This window comes from Paramisgurnus dabryanus, chromosome 17 (genome assembly GCF_030506205.2).
Source record: "Paramisgurnus dabryanus chromosome 17, PD_genome_1.1, whole genome shotgun sequence".
NCBI classification, from domain to species: Eukaryota; Metazoa; Chordata; class Actinopteri; order Cypriniformes; family Cobitidae; genus Paramisgurnus; species Paramisgurnus dabryanus.
In genome coordinates, this window is record NC_133353.1 from 6778058 (window position 1) to 6796039 (window position 17982).

Genomic DNA, 17982 nt, shown 5'->3' on the forward strand with positions numbered 1-17982 from the left:
CGTGAGAAAGAAACTGACGGATGGAGAGACGAGATGAGCGGGGAGGAGACTCGGCAGGTAAAAGCAAAGATTGATCGTGTAGCATCGCAGATGAACTGCATTGATCATTGGATCAATCTGTTCTGTTGGTGATGTGCAGAACAGATTATAGCGGTGAGACTGAGATGATACAACATGTCTGAAAGTTGTTTTGCCTTTACTAATGAAACCGCGACCACTGTTGCGGTAAACGTAAGAGGAAATGACATCATCAGTTTTGTATAGTGACATCATTTTAAGGGAACCCAGGCTTGGCTGCAATAGATCAAAATGCTTGTTTCAATGCAACATAGAGACTTGTGCTCGATAATCCGCAGACGCCCCATAATTCCCAGAGAGCTGCTTCTCATATGACAGATTTCCATTGGGAAATACTTTCTAGAAAAGCAAATTCTAGGCTGTCTCTCATCTATACATCATAAGATGGCAGAATGGTTAAAAATCTGCTTGCAAACACAATAATTACACAGCACAAAGGCCTGAAAACTCACTGCAAGGTCTCTGCAGTCTCTCTTTAAAGCTCTCTGTCAGCACAGCTGTGATTAACACAAGCAGAGAGCAGTAAAACCTCAGAGACTTCTGACATCGTATAGAAACGTCTAGCGAAAACATACACTAATGTAAGGATTTGTTCGAGTCATAGCAGTTTTAAAGCCTAGATAAAATTGCAGTTTCAATGCAACTTCAAAGGTCTCTAAACCATCCCAACCGAGGCATACCGAGCTAATCTAGCATAAAAATCGTGATTTTTATTTCTTGTCTTGCACTAGCCGTGTGATGCGCCAGCGTGACCTTACGTATTACGTAATCACGTCGAAAGGTCATGCATGATGTATGCAAAACTACCACCCCAGTGTGGAGAAAGAGGACCATTCCGAAATTGTTGTATGTGAAATTGTACTAATTATTATCTTTGTGTCAGTTTATTGTTTAAAATGGTCCGCAAGTGTGCGTTTCACATATGTAATTAGGGCTGGGTATTGGCAAGGGCCTCACGATACGATTCGATACGTATCACGGTACATGTGCCATTATACAATGTATCACGATACAATACGATACTCTGCAATACATTGCAATGCAAAAACATGTAAAAAAGAGCTGATTTTAACTTTTTTTTTTAAGCCAAAGTGCGTACACATGAAAGCTGCAGGTGTTTTTTAATGTTCTGCCATTTTCTCACTCCCGCTAACTTCTGAGACATTGGCCGTATATGACAGACAACTGGACAGTGACAACTTTATCAGCAGCGGAGGAGGTTGTTTGACGCAAACAGAGAGATTGTTATTATTATTTCGTTAAAATATCGATAGTAAATATTGAAATATCGATATACTATCGTGGAAAAATTATCACGATAGTTAACTGTATCGATATTTTTGCACAGCCCTATATGTAATGCGTGACCTTTTGACGCAATTACGTAATTCGTAAGGTTGCACTGGCGCATCACACGGCAGGACGAAAAGTTGCGGTTTACAAGTACATATTATTTATTTTTTATCATTTCGCTAGATAAGACCCTTATGCCACGGTTGGGATCGTTTTGAGCCCTTTAACGCTGCATTAAAACTATAAACTGTTGAGGTCCACTCAAGTCCACTATAGACCGTTTCAGCAGTAACATAAACAAGCCGCTGTCACGGTCCGCACGTAACTTCCGGTAAACTCCGCTAATAATAAATAACAACAAAGTTCTTTAAATGTAGTTTATTTACATAACAAGCAAACAAAACAACACACAGATTACCTAGGAAACCAAAACATTTGTTATTTTCATGACATGGGGATGAGTAAATTATCAGGATTTTTTTTATGAAATTAGAGTAATCCTTTAAAGGGACACTCCACTTTTTTTCCCAACCAATCTCTGGGTCTGGCGCTAGCACTTTTAGCATAGCTTAGCATAATCCATTGAATCTGATTAATCCATTAGCATCGCGCTAAAAATAACCAAAAAGTTTCAGTATTTTCCTATTTAAAACTTGACTCTTCTGTAGTTACATTGTGTACTAAGACCGACGGAAAATTAAAAGTTGCGATTTTCTAAGCCGATATGGCTAGGACGATACTCTCATTCTGGCGTAATTATCAAGAACTTTGCTGCCGTAACATGGCTGCAGCATGCGCAATGATATTACGCACTGCCCGAAAATAGTCCCTTGCTATTAAAGGTACCAAGGGGACTACTTTCAGGCGCTGCGTAATATCATTGCGCCTCCTGCAGCCTAGAAAATCGCAACTTTTAATTCTCCATCTGTCTTGGTACATAATGTCACTACTGAACTGTCAAGTTTTAAATATGAAAAATATAGAAACTCTTTGGGTATTTTTAGCGCAATGCTAATGGTCTAATCAGATTCAATAGATTATGCTACGCTATGCTAAAAGTGGTACCGCCAGACCCGGAGATCGGCTGAATGGATTCCCCCCCAAAAAATCTAATGTTTAACTCTAGGGGAACTGGAGTTTTCAATAAAGTGGTGATGGTCCCTTTAAGTGAATGTTCCTGTAACTCAACTCGTAAAGCATTGTGTTAGCTTTACAAAGCTCATAGGTCGATTCCCAAGAACAATACAATATACTGCTTGAATGCACTGTAAGTCGCTCTGGATAAAAGTGTAGGCAAAATGCATAACATAAAATGTAAATGTGAAATCAGACAATCATTTTAGTGTGCATAAGAAAAGCTCCATAATTGAGTAAATTATACCAAACACAACCAATATTTGCCTCCTACTGTATACTCTCTGTAAAGGGTTTCCATATTATATGGTGTTGATCTCCTCATGACCACTAGTAACCAGTGAGGGTTTGAAATCCTCCATCCTTGCCCTCTGCTCTTCCTTTCTACATTCAAGTCTTTTTTTCTCCCCTCAAAGACCGCTCACTGCGGCTGTGTCCAAGCCATCGGCTCGCCTTCCATCCTCTCTTTCATGTCTCTGCTCACTGACGCTCAATTTCATGTCACGGCCGCGTAATTACTGATTTGTTTGGAGAGAAGAGGAATGAACGGATGGATTTCATTTTAAAAAAGACACGAGGATTAAAACGAAATGTAAACATTAAAATGACAGAGAGAGGGGAGAGAGAGAGATTCTCTAACCCTTTTCCTGAATCAATATCATTGCTTTGACAGAGCACTGAGCTGGTGTGAATTGAATGTGTCTGAACAGATCGCTGAAGCTTTGAGCACGAGCCAATCGGGGACAGACTCAGAGCGAACAACACTTAAAGCCTTCAGTCGTAGCCAAACCAGAGAAACAGAGAGAGAGAGAGCAAAAAGAGAGAGAATGTGCCAGAAAAAGACGGAAATGGACTTTCCTAAAACGGAAAATGTCTCCAAAGTGCAAGAGTTACCGCCCATTTTTAAGTGACCCTGTTTCAAAACATTATCTCGCGTTTGTACGTATTTTACAAGGTGGCTAATTCGTATTAATTAGTACAACCACATTCCAACATTTTTGTATGATTTGCCTTTGCCCCTATGATGTTGGGGTTTATGAGTGGGGTTTTGCTTTTTTATGATAATCGTACGTTTTTGCATGATTAACTTTGTCCAAATTCATTCTAATTAGCCAACTTTCCCAATTTCAAGCAAAGTGAGATTTAAGCAAATATCCTAATACTAGTAAAATACAATTTCTCTGTGGAGGAAATGAGTATGATTACTACCTCCGAAACTATAAAGTTGGTTTCTAAAACATGCGCTGTCAGTCCATGTGATAAGCCCCGCCCAAGTTCCTGACGAAGGAGCTAGAGGAGCCCTTCTATTTTGTATCTCCTCTCATCAGCCACATTCATCTTGTTCAGACCACTTGCTCCAATCCATAAAACAGGCATTAATATGAAGCTATCATCCGGCTAAGAATTTTCATTTTAACTGACAAGGTGCCTCATTCATCATTGCTGGCGTCTCTATGTTCTCCCTGACTGCCGGTGAGCGGGAGAGATACAGACTCTGCCCAGAGCCACAGAACAAAAACCAGGCTAAGCCGATTCACCGTAGGCCTACAAAGAACAGACCTCCGTCTCGAACCTGCTGTGGACATTCACAAATCCACATTTACCCGCTTTCAAAGAGAAGTCGTCCGTGTGTTGGGATTTTTGGGGAGAAAAAAAGCCACCCTACAAGATCTTGGGGTTTGGGATATACAATACGTCTATAACATTATATTTCAATTATTAAGAATAAAGTAGTCATATATTCTGTAGCTAGCTTAAACCATTTATGGCGCTTTTCCATTGCATAGTACCCCACGGTTTAGGTCGGGTCAGCCCATCTCACTTTGGCTTGGTTAGCTTTTTCATCGAGTTAAGTAACACTTCGGAGTGTCTTCACGTGTCTTGTCAAAATAAGTGCCTGCTGCAGACGCGTCGAAAGGGTTTATGATAAAAGAGACGCAAGATACTCGCATAATCTCGTGCGTAATCAAGAGTTTACTGTTAAGGGAGCGTCTTGCGTTTATTTTGTGAACGTGAGCGGCTCTTTTACCATAAACGGTTTTGACGCGTGTGCAGCAGGCACTTATTTTGACAAAACACGTGATGCACATGGTTAACATGACGCAACAAACACATATTTTAAAAACGCAAGCAACACACATGACTCTCCGAACACATATTTTGAATTTGCGCCCCTCAAATGAGCAGTCACGAGCCGCCACTGCACATTTCTAAAATGTATAATGTGTTTTTTTTGCATTATAAGTGTTTTTAAAGTCTTTAAGATGCCCTTAGTGCTCTTACACACCGAAGCAATCGCGGATCCGTCGCCAATCCTGAATATACAAGCTACTTTATGTCAATGAACTGAGATGTAATTCCAACAGACAGCCTCTTTCCACAAAGCAAATACGTTATGGAAAGGCTATTACTGTATTTGTCAGAGAGCTCATTAATGCATTCACATCAGAGAAGGACAATGTATGCACGCGCTAGGGTTAAACCGCACGCAGCCAAGACAAAGCGGGTCGGAGGAATGCAAAATGTTTTAAACGTCTGAACATTAGCACGAGCAGAAGGCCGTGCGGGAGAAAGAAGATCCACTATAATGAGCATCACAACTTTACAAAAATCTTCTCTGTTTCCATTCCTGGCAATTTTGCCAATTTCATACTAAACAGGCATAGAGCGATATCCTCTGACAGCATCGCCTTGATATGGTAAACAGCCTGGCTTTGAAGTAAAGCTCCAGATTATACAATTCTGAAGTGAGATTTGTAAGATTATTCTTGTTATATCTAACTATGCAGCTCATGGAAAAATAAATACATTTGCAGCATGAAAAATTATTTACAAGCCATCAGAGAGAGAAAGGGAAACGTTTCCCCTTTGCTTGGCTGGGGTTCACAAGGCTGGGCTATGATATTGCTAAAATATTTAGGATGAATACCGGGCACGTATGCCAGCGGAATAGCGGGACTTCCTGTGGAATGTGTCTGAGCACATACAGCATGCCAACTTTCACAATAACCCCCCCTCCATCTCGCTCGCCCAGAAACTCCCCCCGCTCGCAACAGATGCTGCGTTCAGCTGGGGTGCGACACAGTAACGGTCCAAATATTGACACACAGCTCCGTCCCCCACTGATTTCTTTTAACTCTTCTCCATGTGGCGGCGATGCATCGCTCTGCGCTGCTGATGCAAAAGCAAATGCTAAACTTTTTGTAGTACACCTTTTAAAAATCTTAAACTGTTCACTTTTTACACTACTGTTGTTGAAATAGTTTTTAAATAGACTATAAACAGCATCTGTGTCTGAATTTATTGGCTTGTGAATGTGGTGGTTCAAGGGGAGATGAAAAAGAAGCTCCTCAACTAAATGATGTTTGTTTTGGTGCAAAAACTCTTGAATGACTTTATAAATTCATTCGAAAAAAGCTTTGCAAACAAATTGCAAAAGCCTGACAGCCCTCGCAGTGAACATAAACATTTGTACACGAGTAGCATCCGGTCTGGCCACACATCCTCTCCTCGCAGACACAGCTAATGGGAGTTCATTCATTTTTTGAGGCACGACGGCGTTTCGGAGGTCCGTTTGCTTTAAAGAATGCTCTGTGGGGATTTCTCCCATGGGTTTAACTGGGAACTGAAAGGGTAAATGATGACTGCTGGGCGAGACACACATCTGACAAAGAGAGAGAGAGAGAGAGTTCAGAGGAAGATGTTCAGCGCACACACACTGCCAGCGGATCCCTCAGTTCTGACCTGAAGCTCTCTCTCTCTCTCTCTCTCTCTCTCTCTCTCTCTCTCTCTCTCTCTCTCTCTCTCTCTCTCTCTCTCTCTCTCTCTCTCTCTCTCTCTCTCTCTCTCTCTCCTCTCTCTCTCTCTCTCTCTCTCTCTCTCTCTCTCTCTCTCTCTCTCTCTCTCTCACCACCTGATCCGTCAATGCCTGTCATCTTGACGTTAAGCTCTTTGGTCCATAAATGGTTTAGTTTCTCAGCTCCACATTAATGCAGTTAAAATGTTTAAAACTATTTTCCACTAATCCTTTGGGAAACAACATTTGTTATTTATAATGTATGCATTATTAAAACCAAGAATTAAAAATTAAAATAATTAAAAAATGTCTAATTTATTTACCAAAGCAAACAAGCGGATTGTTATTGCCAGATGGCTTTTATTCACGCTTTGCATCTTTTATCATAAAACAGTGCTTTGATATCAAAGCTAAATCCTTTGACCTTTATAACGATGAATAGTTTGTGAAGATTAATACTGTTAATGAACAACAAAATACATCAAAACAAACACCAAAATAAACATAAAAGTTTGTAAACAAAATACGTCAGGACCACCTTTGCGAGAATTAAACTAAAAAATGTACAAAGACCATTTTTAAAGGAAAAAAACTTGCTGTTAGCCAAATCCAGCAACGGATATGCCTTTCTTATGAGCACATTGTGGTTGGACGGAGATCACGATCTGTATATATCTCCAGTTTTCCCAGTTCATATCAACTCCTCTCCAGATCTAACCACTAAACTCCAACTCCATCACAATTTAACATTTCATCTTGCATTATGTGTTTATTTTCTTGCCAGAAGAAACCTTTTACATATTCAATAACCCAGCTGAGAACATTTACAATCTAAACATCATGATGGAAAATGACTTTGACATCGAATCTAATTTTGTGGTCTTCAAACAACTACTGTGGTTAAAAGCAATGGGAGAAAAGCTCACCTGCATGTGTCCGTCGCCAAGAATAAACATCAACAACGCCAAACTAAATTTATACCACAGACATATAAACAGACCGAAGAACTGAACTTCTCGGTATTATAGCTGATAAAAGTATTTAGTCCTGGATTCAAGAGCAGAATATAAGTGACAGACGTCCAGTCTTCCAGAAAATTCGACATCTCAGCATATTTAAATCACGTCATTGCTTACAAAGCAATACAGTTTTTTCCCCGTTTTCCCGAAAGTCTTTAGAATGTATTTAAATGAGAGATTTAGTTAATGAGTTTGGGCAAAGTGTGGAACAGTCTTTTAAGAATTATCATTCTCATTAATTTTCAGAATTACTCACTGTGTTGTGATAGCTGTCATGGACTTTAGACTTCAATTAACTAAATACTGAGACCATATACGTATATACATGCATACTGTCAAGTGTGATTCGCATGCATGCACAGCTGCACCTGCACCAACGTGCATGCATGCATTTTATGCTACTGTGTAATAAATATGCACATGAACAACTCCCAAAAAAAATCTGTGATCGGATATCTTTGCATCACAATGCAACATGCCAAGCTGTCTTCATGATGAAGATTATCCACGATACAATTTTTAGTTTCACAATTGTCAACTGTTTTCTATGATTTGGACCTGAGGAGTGTCCACATCACACCCATAAGTGTTTCATTATTCCTGTATCAGGCCACAGTTCTTGTGAAGCAGGAACAATTAACCCGGCCTTCAGCGTGATTGATATAGGCTTAGCTTTCAATTTGTTCCACTACACAGATCATGAAATTCGCATCATTCGCCCATCCTTATTGACCTAGACTTTCAAACACACAGGGCCACAATGAGATGAAAAGAATTGAAAAGAAGAGAGCCGTGGAGCCATGAAATAACATGGGAGGAAAAAATCTGCACTGACCTCACAAAACCTCAACTATTTCAAGTACACTTTCAGGAAAGTTGTTTTCTGTTCAGGTAAAAACTATCCTATACGTTTCTGCTCTTCGAGTACTGTCTGAAAGTCACACAAGTACTCTTTAGGTGTCCGCATACACGGTCGAGTTGTAAATATGGCTCACTTGTTCCAAATTACATTTCTATCGCTCTTGCTGAAATAAATCCTTCAAACGTGAAGCACCGAGCTTAGTTTGTGAATCATGAAACAAAATGCTTGTTTGGATAGATAGATAGATAGATAGATAGATAGATAGATAGATAGATAGATAGATAGATAGATAGATAGATAGATAGATAGATAGATAGATAGATAGATAGATAGATAGATAGATAGATAGATAGATAGATAGATAGATAGATAGGTCTGTGTTTACTGTAGCTGATGGCCCTTGTGCTGCATCAATAAGCAATCTGACCTTTTCCCACAGTTTGGGACTGAAACTGCGTTATTCTTCGCCTGCCAGGATTCGGAGCTAATTTTAGCCTTGCCCTGTCGAAAGAAATACTGCTACTCAATTACAAGCCACACGGTCCCAGGCAGATATATTATCAATTCAAAAGTTTGGCTTTGGTACGTGTTAGCACAGGAAGAGGCAGGAGGCAGAGAAGTGCCTGACACAGCGTCCCGTGGTGCTGCTATAGATGAGTGTAGCCGGTGATAAGCCTGGGAAAACCACGACACAAAAGCGCTCGGTAAATCCCCGCGCAGAGGGCTTCTTTAGGTGACGACATGCGTAAGGAATGCTATAGAGAAAATACCTAGCTCTTTTGTGAGGCGTGGTGATGGGGGCTTACCTCCGTTTATAGCCAAATAGCCGCAATGACATTTGGGTATTAAAGTGACAGGTGGGTTATCGAGCATACGCGACGCTAAATTTATTTATCGGGGATCTGCAGCGGGTATCACGGTCATGCAGAGTTAATCGGGGAATATCTTCAAGCTCCTGTTCTGCAAAACTGGAATAATCGAATGTTATTTCAGACGCAAAACTTGGGATTGCCTACAAGGGCGTGCAGGTGCAGACTGTTGCTTAATAAAGAGGAAAATGATTGAGATTGATCCCTTTAACAGCAATCAAAATACGTTTAACTTTCGTAATGTGACACGTCCAAAAGAAATTAAATATGTGTATAGTTAGTGTTGGGTAAGTTACTCATAAAAATAATTATTAGTAACTAATTACATCTTCAATCATGTAATTGGATTACTGTACAAATTACTCTCCCCAAAAAGTATTTAATTACTTATTCCTAATTACTATTAAATCCTATTTAGTAAATGATACAAAGATAGGCTTAAAATGGCTGGAATAAATCATATAATAGAACATAAATTATTTAAGGTCCAATTCTTTCTATTAACTACTTTTGCCTCAATATACTCCTAAGTAGTGGTCCACCAATATGGGTTTTTATGGCCGATTTTAGAAAAGCTATGTGGCCGATATGAGGCCAATATAACACAAATGTTATTACAGTAAATAAGAGACGAACAGAAAATTGGTGAAAGTAAAAATACTTTTGTTATGCATAACATTTATAAATATACCATTTTACTTAAAACATATTTACAAGACATAATCTGACATCTCACGGTACTGTTTGAATAAGTGTGTTAAAGGGATAGGTCACCCAAAAATGCTAATATTTTGGAAGATATTTTAAGAAATGTTTGTTACCAAACCATTCGTGGACTCCATTTACTTTGATGGTTGGAATGAAGAATACAATGGAAGTAAATGGGGTCCATGAACGGTTTGGTTACAAACATTTCTCAAAATATCTTCGTTTGTGTTTATCAAAACAACAAAATGTATACAGGTTTGTAACAATATGACAGCGAGTAAATGATGACAGAATCTTCATTTTTGGGTGAACTATCCCTTTAAATGTGTGTCACAACATAACGTCATATTAAAAAGTGAATAATAATGATTGGTCATTTTACTGTCTGTCAGACTTTGGCTTTACATTGAAGGTCTTTTTTTATTACAAACATCAAATTTAAGTAGTAGAGAAATTTACTGGCCGATTGAAAAAATGTATCGATGCCGATAATAAAAAAAAGGCCAAATATCGGCCGATATATCGGCCTCTGCAATAAGTAAGTACTGCTTATTAGTACTTAGTAAAGTACTTGTTAAGTTTAAGTATTGGTTGGAATTGAGTAAGATTGATGTAGAATAAGGTTTTGCAGAATCAGGCATTATTATGTGCTTTTTCAGTAATAATAAATATCTTAATAATATTAATGCTAAACAACCAGTGAGAATTGGAAACCACATTATTCTTATTAAAGGCGGGGTGGATGATCTCTGAAAGCCAATGTTGACATTTGAAATCACCTTAACAAACACGCCCCTACCCCAATAGAATCTGGACCTTCTTTTGATAGACCCGCCCCACACATACGCAACCCAGGCAATGATGTCGGTTAGTAGACACACCCCTTACTGCTGATTGGCTACAAGTGTGTTTTGGTAGTCGGCCCGACTCCCTTTTCCAAAGTGTTTTTTTAAAAATCACACACCCTGCCTTTAACTCACCAACGTATTTAAAGTAAGAAGAATACATAAAAAACATGCATTTTAACTTTAGACTTAAAATTTTGATGATAAATCCATTATTGTATTATATATAATTGTTCTACACTCCAAACACAATCTTTAGTTCAATTACATAACTGTAATTAAATTTCTGGTAAAATAAAAGTAATCCCATACTTTACTTTTTAAAAGAAAAGGTAATAAAATAATTACTTACTAACTAATTACACCATACACTGTGTTTAGTACACTCTTAAAAATAAAGGTTGTCCTTGTCTGTCCAGAAATAATCTTACATGCTCACTAAACCATTGCAAAACCAACTAATCTAATGGTGGCCTATAGGCATTTGCACTAGAATGCATTTATACATATAAAAGGTAAGCGGCAATATTTTCAAAACAATGCGATTTAAAAATGCCAAACACACATCTCTGTACTCACTCTTATCTATACGTCCTTCACGTTAATCAGTTCACCATTATGCATTGGACGCGTACACGTACACAGAAAGTCCTGGAGAGTTTGTTAGGGCTTCAGAAGTGCTGTTACAACACCGGGGATGGTGGTGGGAGTAAAGGGCAATGCTTGCTGCTAGCATTCGATGATCGTAACACAGCCGAACCAAAGAAGCAGATGGGAGTCAAGCAGGCAGAACATCTGTCTTCAGAGCCAAATACTAAATGAAGGTCTTAAAACCACTGCGGACATCAAACCGCATCTCAACACAGCCGCAAACCATAACAAAACCTGTGACGTTCACAAGCAAGAAACGTAGCTAAGCACGTTCAGCTCTGGCCTTTTCTTTCTGCCGCGAAACTAAAGTATTGCGTGACATGCTCTCATCTTCCAAAAGTCCATGAGCAAAAGTAAAAATTCACATGCAAAGGGATAATGTGTTTTGCATTATTGGCTTCAGAGATGAATATAACATAACAGTGGGAAATAAGAATTTAAGATCATTTCCATTCAGGCTTGGGCTTTATGTTTAATGTAATGTAGGTCCTAAAGCTCTTATAGAATTTATAAACCCACCTTTCCATCACTTATTCATTATTTCTATCAACATGACCTACCAAACATATACTGATACCTCCATAAAGGTAGCGGCCACACGCTCAGATGTGTTTGTATCACACGGTGAGCCGTGCACTAATGCGGTCCGGCAGCACGATTACCTTTGCGGGATGCATCTTCATGTCTCTCTCCGCTCTGACCTTCACAATAACAGAGACGAGTGGCGGATGGCGAGAGCCGCAGTAATCACTGCACAACACGCCGAGCCGCAGCCACAGATGGGGGCTGGAAATCCCTCTTAATTGTGATAAATACACATCAGAATTGCTTATTTGCCTCCACGTTCGACGCTGGCGAATCAATGGGTGGAATTTCTGCATCTTTTGTGTGATGGTATAGCATTGCCTTTCCAGCTATCCGAGTATATCAACCGTAAACACAGTCTGCATGTCACATCACATGAAATAAAAATCAGACACATTGTGCACTGACACTCTTGAGCCGTTCGGTTTAGCCAGACATAATCTTGGAAAAGGTTGAAACTATCATTTGTAATAATCACACATCAAAAGATTATTCTAATGGATGGCTTCACGCCGAAATGTGATTTCATTAACAGCCAGAGCAATTTTGCAAAGAGAGAAAAGATACAAATGGGTAGTTTTTGGAAAAGCCGCAGGGTTTGACATGCGATGCATCAACCTTAATTATTGTTGCTAATTATTTTAAAATTATTATACTTGCAGCTCAATATTAATTACGGCTATGTTAAAAATGTATTTGTCACACGTCACGATTGTTTCAAATGGTAGTGAACAGGTGGAAAAAAGAATGATGTGTGGTTAGTTAAATACACTTTCCCTAGTATACTATTGAAGAAAAAGAAGAAACGGCATGCATCAACCTACTGTATCCATATACAAGTTTGTTATCGTACCTGTTGATATGCCAGTTATGATACAGTATGTGCAAAAGAAACCAGACAGACCACACTTAATGGTAAAAAAACAACACGTATCTCACAATCCTACAGCTCTGACGTACAGAGCTACGCCAGTACTGCACCAGCAAATAGAACAATTTAGCACCTTTGTTTGCTCTCAGCGAGGGGGGAACACATTGCTTTTCACAACACAAAGCCAACTTTGTGTTTAGCGTTGTGTCTAAATTCATGCCAACCAATCTCTCCCTCTTCAATGCTCGTCCAACTCCTTGGAAGTGCACAATCCTCAGATCCCAACACTTACCACAGCAGGCACAGGCACTGGTAAACAGCACGGCATTAAAAAATAAACCCTCCACCTTTTCCCCGAGAATTTCGGTTCTGGTATTATTCGGTTTGACTCTCAAGTGGAGCCAAATACTGAATCGCGGTGCAATTTAGCCCTTCAGGATGCTGGTCGGAAACAGGTGATAAAGGGAGGCACTCGTGCGCCGGCTATGAAGTTTCCCCCCTTCAAAATTAATTCCATCTTCAAGATTCCTATCTGGGCGATATGCTCGGAATGGCACACGAATACGCTCCCGCCAGAAAGATTACTGCAGACTGACTTAGCATAAACATCTCCTGCTGTTATGACTGGCAGGAGGTTGAATATAATTCGAACGTTGTGGCCTGTTTAGAGGTGGGTGCATTATTGTAATCTGCACAATTTGAGTGATTTATAAAATAATAATGCTCGGTGAGAGATTGTGTCAAGCTTGCTAATGACAGCCATTCACAGTCCAGTCATGCACACGGTTTCCCAGCGTTGCACACTTACAGTATATGAAGCGGGCCGTGTTTACATTGTAAAATGTCACAGGCTCCACGGCTGATATTTTGTACACACACTGCAGGTGAATTATTGCGTACAATTTAACATTAGTTCAACAAGCTGAATGCTTTACACGGTGAAGTGTAAATCAGTGCTGCCTAATTTAATGCTTCACCCAAGAAAATCTGAGCAGTAGGTATTTCTGGTGGTTCACACATAACCTTGCAGAAGAAAAAAACAACATATGCAAATAAAATGCTTTCAATAACTGAGAGTAATAAAACTGCATGCATCTGAGTAGTGCATATAGTACACTAAGAAGAAACCAATATTAAAGTAATTTAATAACAGCTAATGAAATGTATGCACAACCAGACACCTAAGCTTAAGAGACAATAAACCTGCCCACATGTACCTGTAAACAATCTCGTGCTACAGGTGAATAAATAACTGATCATGGCAGTACTGCAGATGAATTTAGTGCACGCGTTACTGGAATCATCTAAAGGTTGTGATCTGACACAACACACACGCGTCCATTTAAACTTCATCACAGCGCTGTCTGCTGTAGTACATTTCACAGCCATAAACTGTGTGTTTTACTCCAACCTGGCCTAGAGCCGCGAGACGGAAAGCGCAACGGATACAAACAACAGATACAATGTTGCAACGACAGCGCGTTCAAAAATTCACACATTTCCCGCGAAACCCGTCAACAGAGCTGCACAACGCCTTCAGTCCACGGTCATGTCCTCTGCAAACACACACGCACACACACATACACAACACAAACACAAGTACACACGCACGCCTTCTCTCACAGCGTCTGTACCTGTTACCCGACCCCTCGAACCCGTTCCCGCGCAAAGGGTAAACTTTGCACATCTCTGTCCAAAAAACGCACACCGGCGTCCACAGAAACATAACAAACCGAGCGTTTACCGTTCTCGTCTCGAAGGGTCTTGCTGAATGCTGGGCTTGGTGGGCGCCATCTTCCTGCAATTATTTGATTTCTTACTTTTTCCCTTCAGATATCAGGCGACGCGCGGTTGACGGCGAAACCGGGCGGATTTAAACAACGCCATCGGTTTCACTGGCTCGCGAGCTCGTGTCTCTGTGCTTTCACGCGCCTGTAGACTGGAGCGAAGACGCGCCGACGCTGAGATCCGAAGGCATGCCAGGAAAAGTGAGTGGAGACCCGGGGAGGCTCGTGCGATCCGGCTGCTGTTCGCGCGCAACGCGGGGGTTTCTCGCTGGATCGGGGTTCAGAAATCAGTGGAGCAGTGAGGCATTTACGGCCAGATGTGCCCCTCGATCACAGCGCGCTCCGAAGCCCATTTTTCTCGCAATGTTTGTCCGCATTTTCCAGCTTTTTTCCTGCTTCTCTCTCCCTCTCTCTCCTGCCGGCGCAACAACGCCACTCAGTTGTAGTTGGAAATAGTTTGAGTTTATTGGGAATATACAGGTTGTTTCTAATGCGTGCATGCAAAGATTTGCACTTTCGTGAATTAAAGTGCACCAACTTATTCGTCTGTATGTTTTTGTCACGCTTTGATCATTTGTTTTGTAAGTGTGGCATTAACAGACGTTTGTGAAGTGATTTTCTTTACACATGTTGAATGACTGACAGGTGTCAAAATAAACGTAGACGTCCAATTGCATCTCCAGACGCAAGTTGAACTCTTAACCGAATTTTTAAATGGACTATTATGTGCTTTATAGCCCACTTGGGGAATGTCTTAACTTGATGTCAAAATAAATGACTTACTTAATTTTGTCAAAGCATCACGTCAGTAAAAAAATACATCCGATTAAACAGTTTCAGTGGAATATGGAGAAATGTTAGGCTGTAATGCGTAAACATGGATATATCATCATCAAAAGTATGAGAGATTAAAGTGATCCTCGTCATTAATATACACATTACAGTAAATATATTTTGTGTTTAGCTGTTGGTACTATATCAAAATCTGTCTTGACTAACAAAGGCCTGTTTCTAACTGTGCATTGGAACCTGTGACCTGTCAAGGTCACGATCTGACAAATGCGCCATTTAATGTCCTGTTCATTCTTTTATGTTGTAAATAGACTTGGTCAATTTATTCTGACATCATAAATAACAATGTGTGCAAATTATCAATTTGATCTGTTGGTATATTAACAATCAGACTTAACGTTTACATTCATTAAAAAAGTAATGTTGTTGTTATATATGTGTGGAAAACAAATATATATTTATAATAAAGCCTATATGTACTAAATCAATATCGATTTTGAAATAAGATGTAGTCTGTTTATTGGTTTGTCAAATCCTAAACACACCAGGTGTGCTGTATATTGGTGTTTTTGGGGTAGAGACGGTTGAAGTTATAGCCTACTATAACTTAACTATAAACTATAACTCAATGTTGTTGTTGTTTTAAAACAAGGTTAATATTTACTAATCTATTTAAAACTATTAGCCTCTTAATTATTTTTAACCATTATTGTCCTTTGAGTTGAAGTGCGCTACTTAACATCTTTCTAAGTGAATCGCTCTGATTCAGATTGTTCTGAATGCCGAATTGAGCTTTTATATACAGTACAGTAGATTAAAATACGCGCAGTTTACGAAAATGAAATGTTGGTAATAATCACAATCGCCTTGATTATTTAATATTATGGTCGAAAAGATCATACAGTAGACTACATAAATGACACATTTGATTGCAATACATTAAACGCATTATATATGATATAATTTCTCTTTACACGTGTGCGTGTGTTGGATGTGTTCCGGAATTTGACAGCTACAGTAAGTTAAACTTCCCAGTTTTCCATGAAACTCAATGAAATAATGATGTTATAAGAGCTGGTATACCTGCAACCTCCAGAGATGTCCAATATGTTTCATAAATGCATGCTTTCTCCAAATAAGAAATGAATTTTACGAATGTCTCCATTAGTACGCGAATAAACAACTACAACACGTTTCAGTCAACATACCTTTGTTGGTAAGGGGTCAACCCTTGGACGTTTTGCGGGTTCCCGTTTGTAGCTCCCGGGACTCTGGACGCAGCCGGCATCCCTCCACCGGCTCCCGCACCTGCCGCCGCCGTCACCTGAACACTGAAATCCGGGAAGATCCTGATCATCCCCGAGCGCGCACCGCGATGCTGCACCAGCAGAATGTGTGTGTGGATTTCTGCGACAAGAGCCTTCCCTCCGGTCCGACAAATCACAGCAGCACAATCCCATGAGTGATAGAAACAAGCTCATGAGCCATTCTGCGTCTTGTTTTCTGGTAACTAAGGAGAGAGCTGGCGATTTTAGATGATTTGTGACGATGGCACTGATGGTGATACTCGCAGCCTCCTTGCGCGTCCCGTGCGCTTTTACGCGTAAAAGTTTCTGTTGGACCAATGATTTTCCAGATTGCTCGGAGCTTATCTTACGTTGCTTATCTAACTCCCGCAAAAACTTATTTCATATTGGTCTTCAATATATATTAATGCTTTTATTGTATTAATTACCGCGTAGGCTTTCCGAAATTTGTCGAATATTCTGTATTAGAATGAATCAGGGTCGAGATTACGATGGCAGTTTGGTAAACTTACCCGAAAAAGTGAGAAACTAACTTCTCATACAATCCTAAATCATGATCCAGTTATTTCATTTGAACTTTATATGCACTGTACAGTTAGAAACTTTACATAGTTAGAATAGAAATTAAAAATTGCAGTACTTTAGTGTAAAGGAATTTATGCATCAGTAAAAAGCAACAACTATTGATTGAGATGAGAAACAGCTGTCGATTCCGAGTGTGGTTTAGGAAACAGATCTAAGTACGCGAGGAAAGTCCAGTGCATGATGTGATCTGCTCGCCTCCTACTGTTGTGATGCTGATGTGCTACTGCTCTCAGTTTCAGCTATAAGCTTCTTCTTGTATAGGTGTTGATGCTGCAGAGGTCAGAAGCTGTGAGTGATGCTGTCAGGATGAATGTAAAGGTGCACAGCTGATGGGATGTTTGCTGTGTGCATTCTCCTGCTGTGTTGTGTTGCCCTGCTGTGTGTGGCAATGCCATCCCTATAGCGCGTGTGAGAAGATGAACTCGGCCGCTCGTGCGGCTGATTAACGGCGCGCGCCGCCGCTGAGCAGCCAATCGGACGCTAGCACGGGAGCGCGCAGCAGATACCGCAGCTCTTAACCCTTTATGAACCGAACAGATTTTATCCTCCAAGATTCAAGCAAGTTAGGTTATCAACATCAGATGAGATTCAAGAACGTTTATTGATACATAAATACGCACTGATAAAATGTTCAATGAATATTAATTTTAAAAGAACATCCCAGAATGCTTTGCATGAGGCTGTTATTTTATTTTTATTCTGTAAAGATAAAACTTGTTAATGTTCAATGTTCATTTAACTTTGAACAAACTGTTGCCAGTAAACAACATACATTTATATTTACGGTAAGTTACTGGTAA

General features: G+C 39.9%; 1 protein-coding gene across 5 annotated transcripts in view; it reads right to left on the reverse strand.

The window, feature by feature from the left end:
* The window catches only part of npas3 (neuronal PAS domain protein 3), a 324250-nt gene extending 306674 nt beyond the window's left edge, over positions 1-17576 (reverse strand). For 3 of the 5 annotated variants that reach the window (XM_065253793.1, XM_065253789.1, XM_065253784.1), the window contains exon 1: positions 16499-17576. In XM_065253793.1, coding sequence (XP_065109865.1) covers positions 16499-16647 — 149 coding nt within the window. In that variant the 5' untranslated portion in view covers positions 16648-17576. Of the gene's footprint in view, positions 1-14455; positions 14597-16498 lie in introns of those variants that run through there. The other 2 variants (XM_065253797.1, XM_065253800.1) reach the window with 2 other exon arrangements.
* Between the last annotated feature and the right edge of the window lie 406 nt (positions 17577-17982).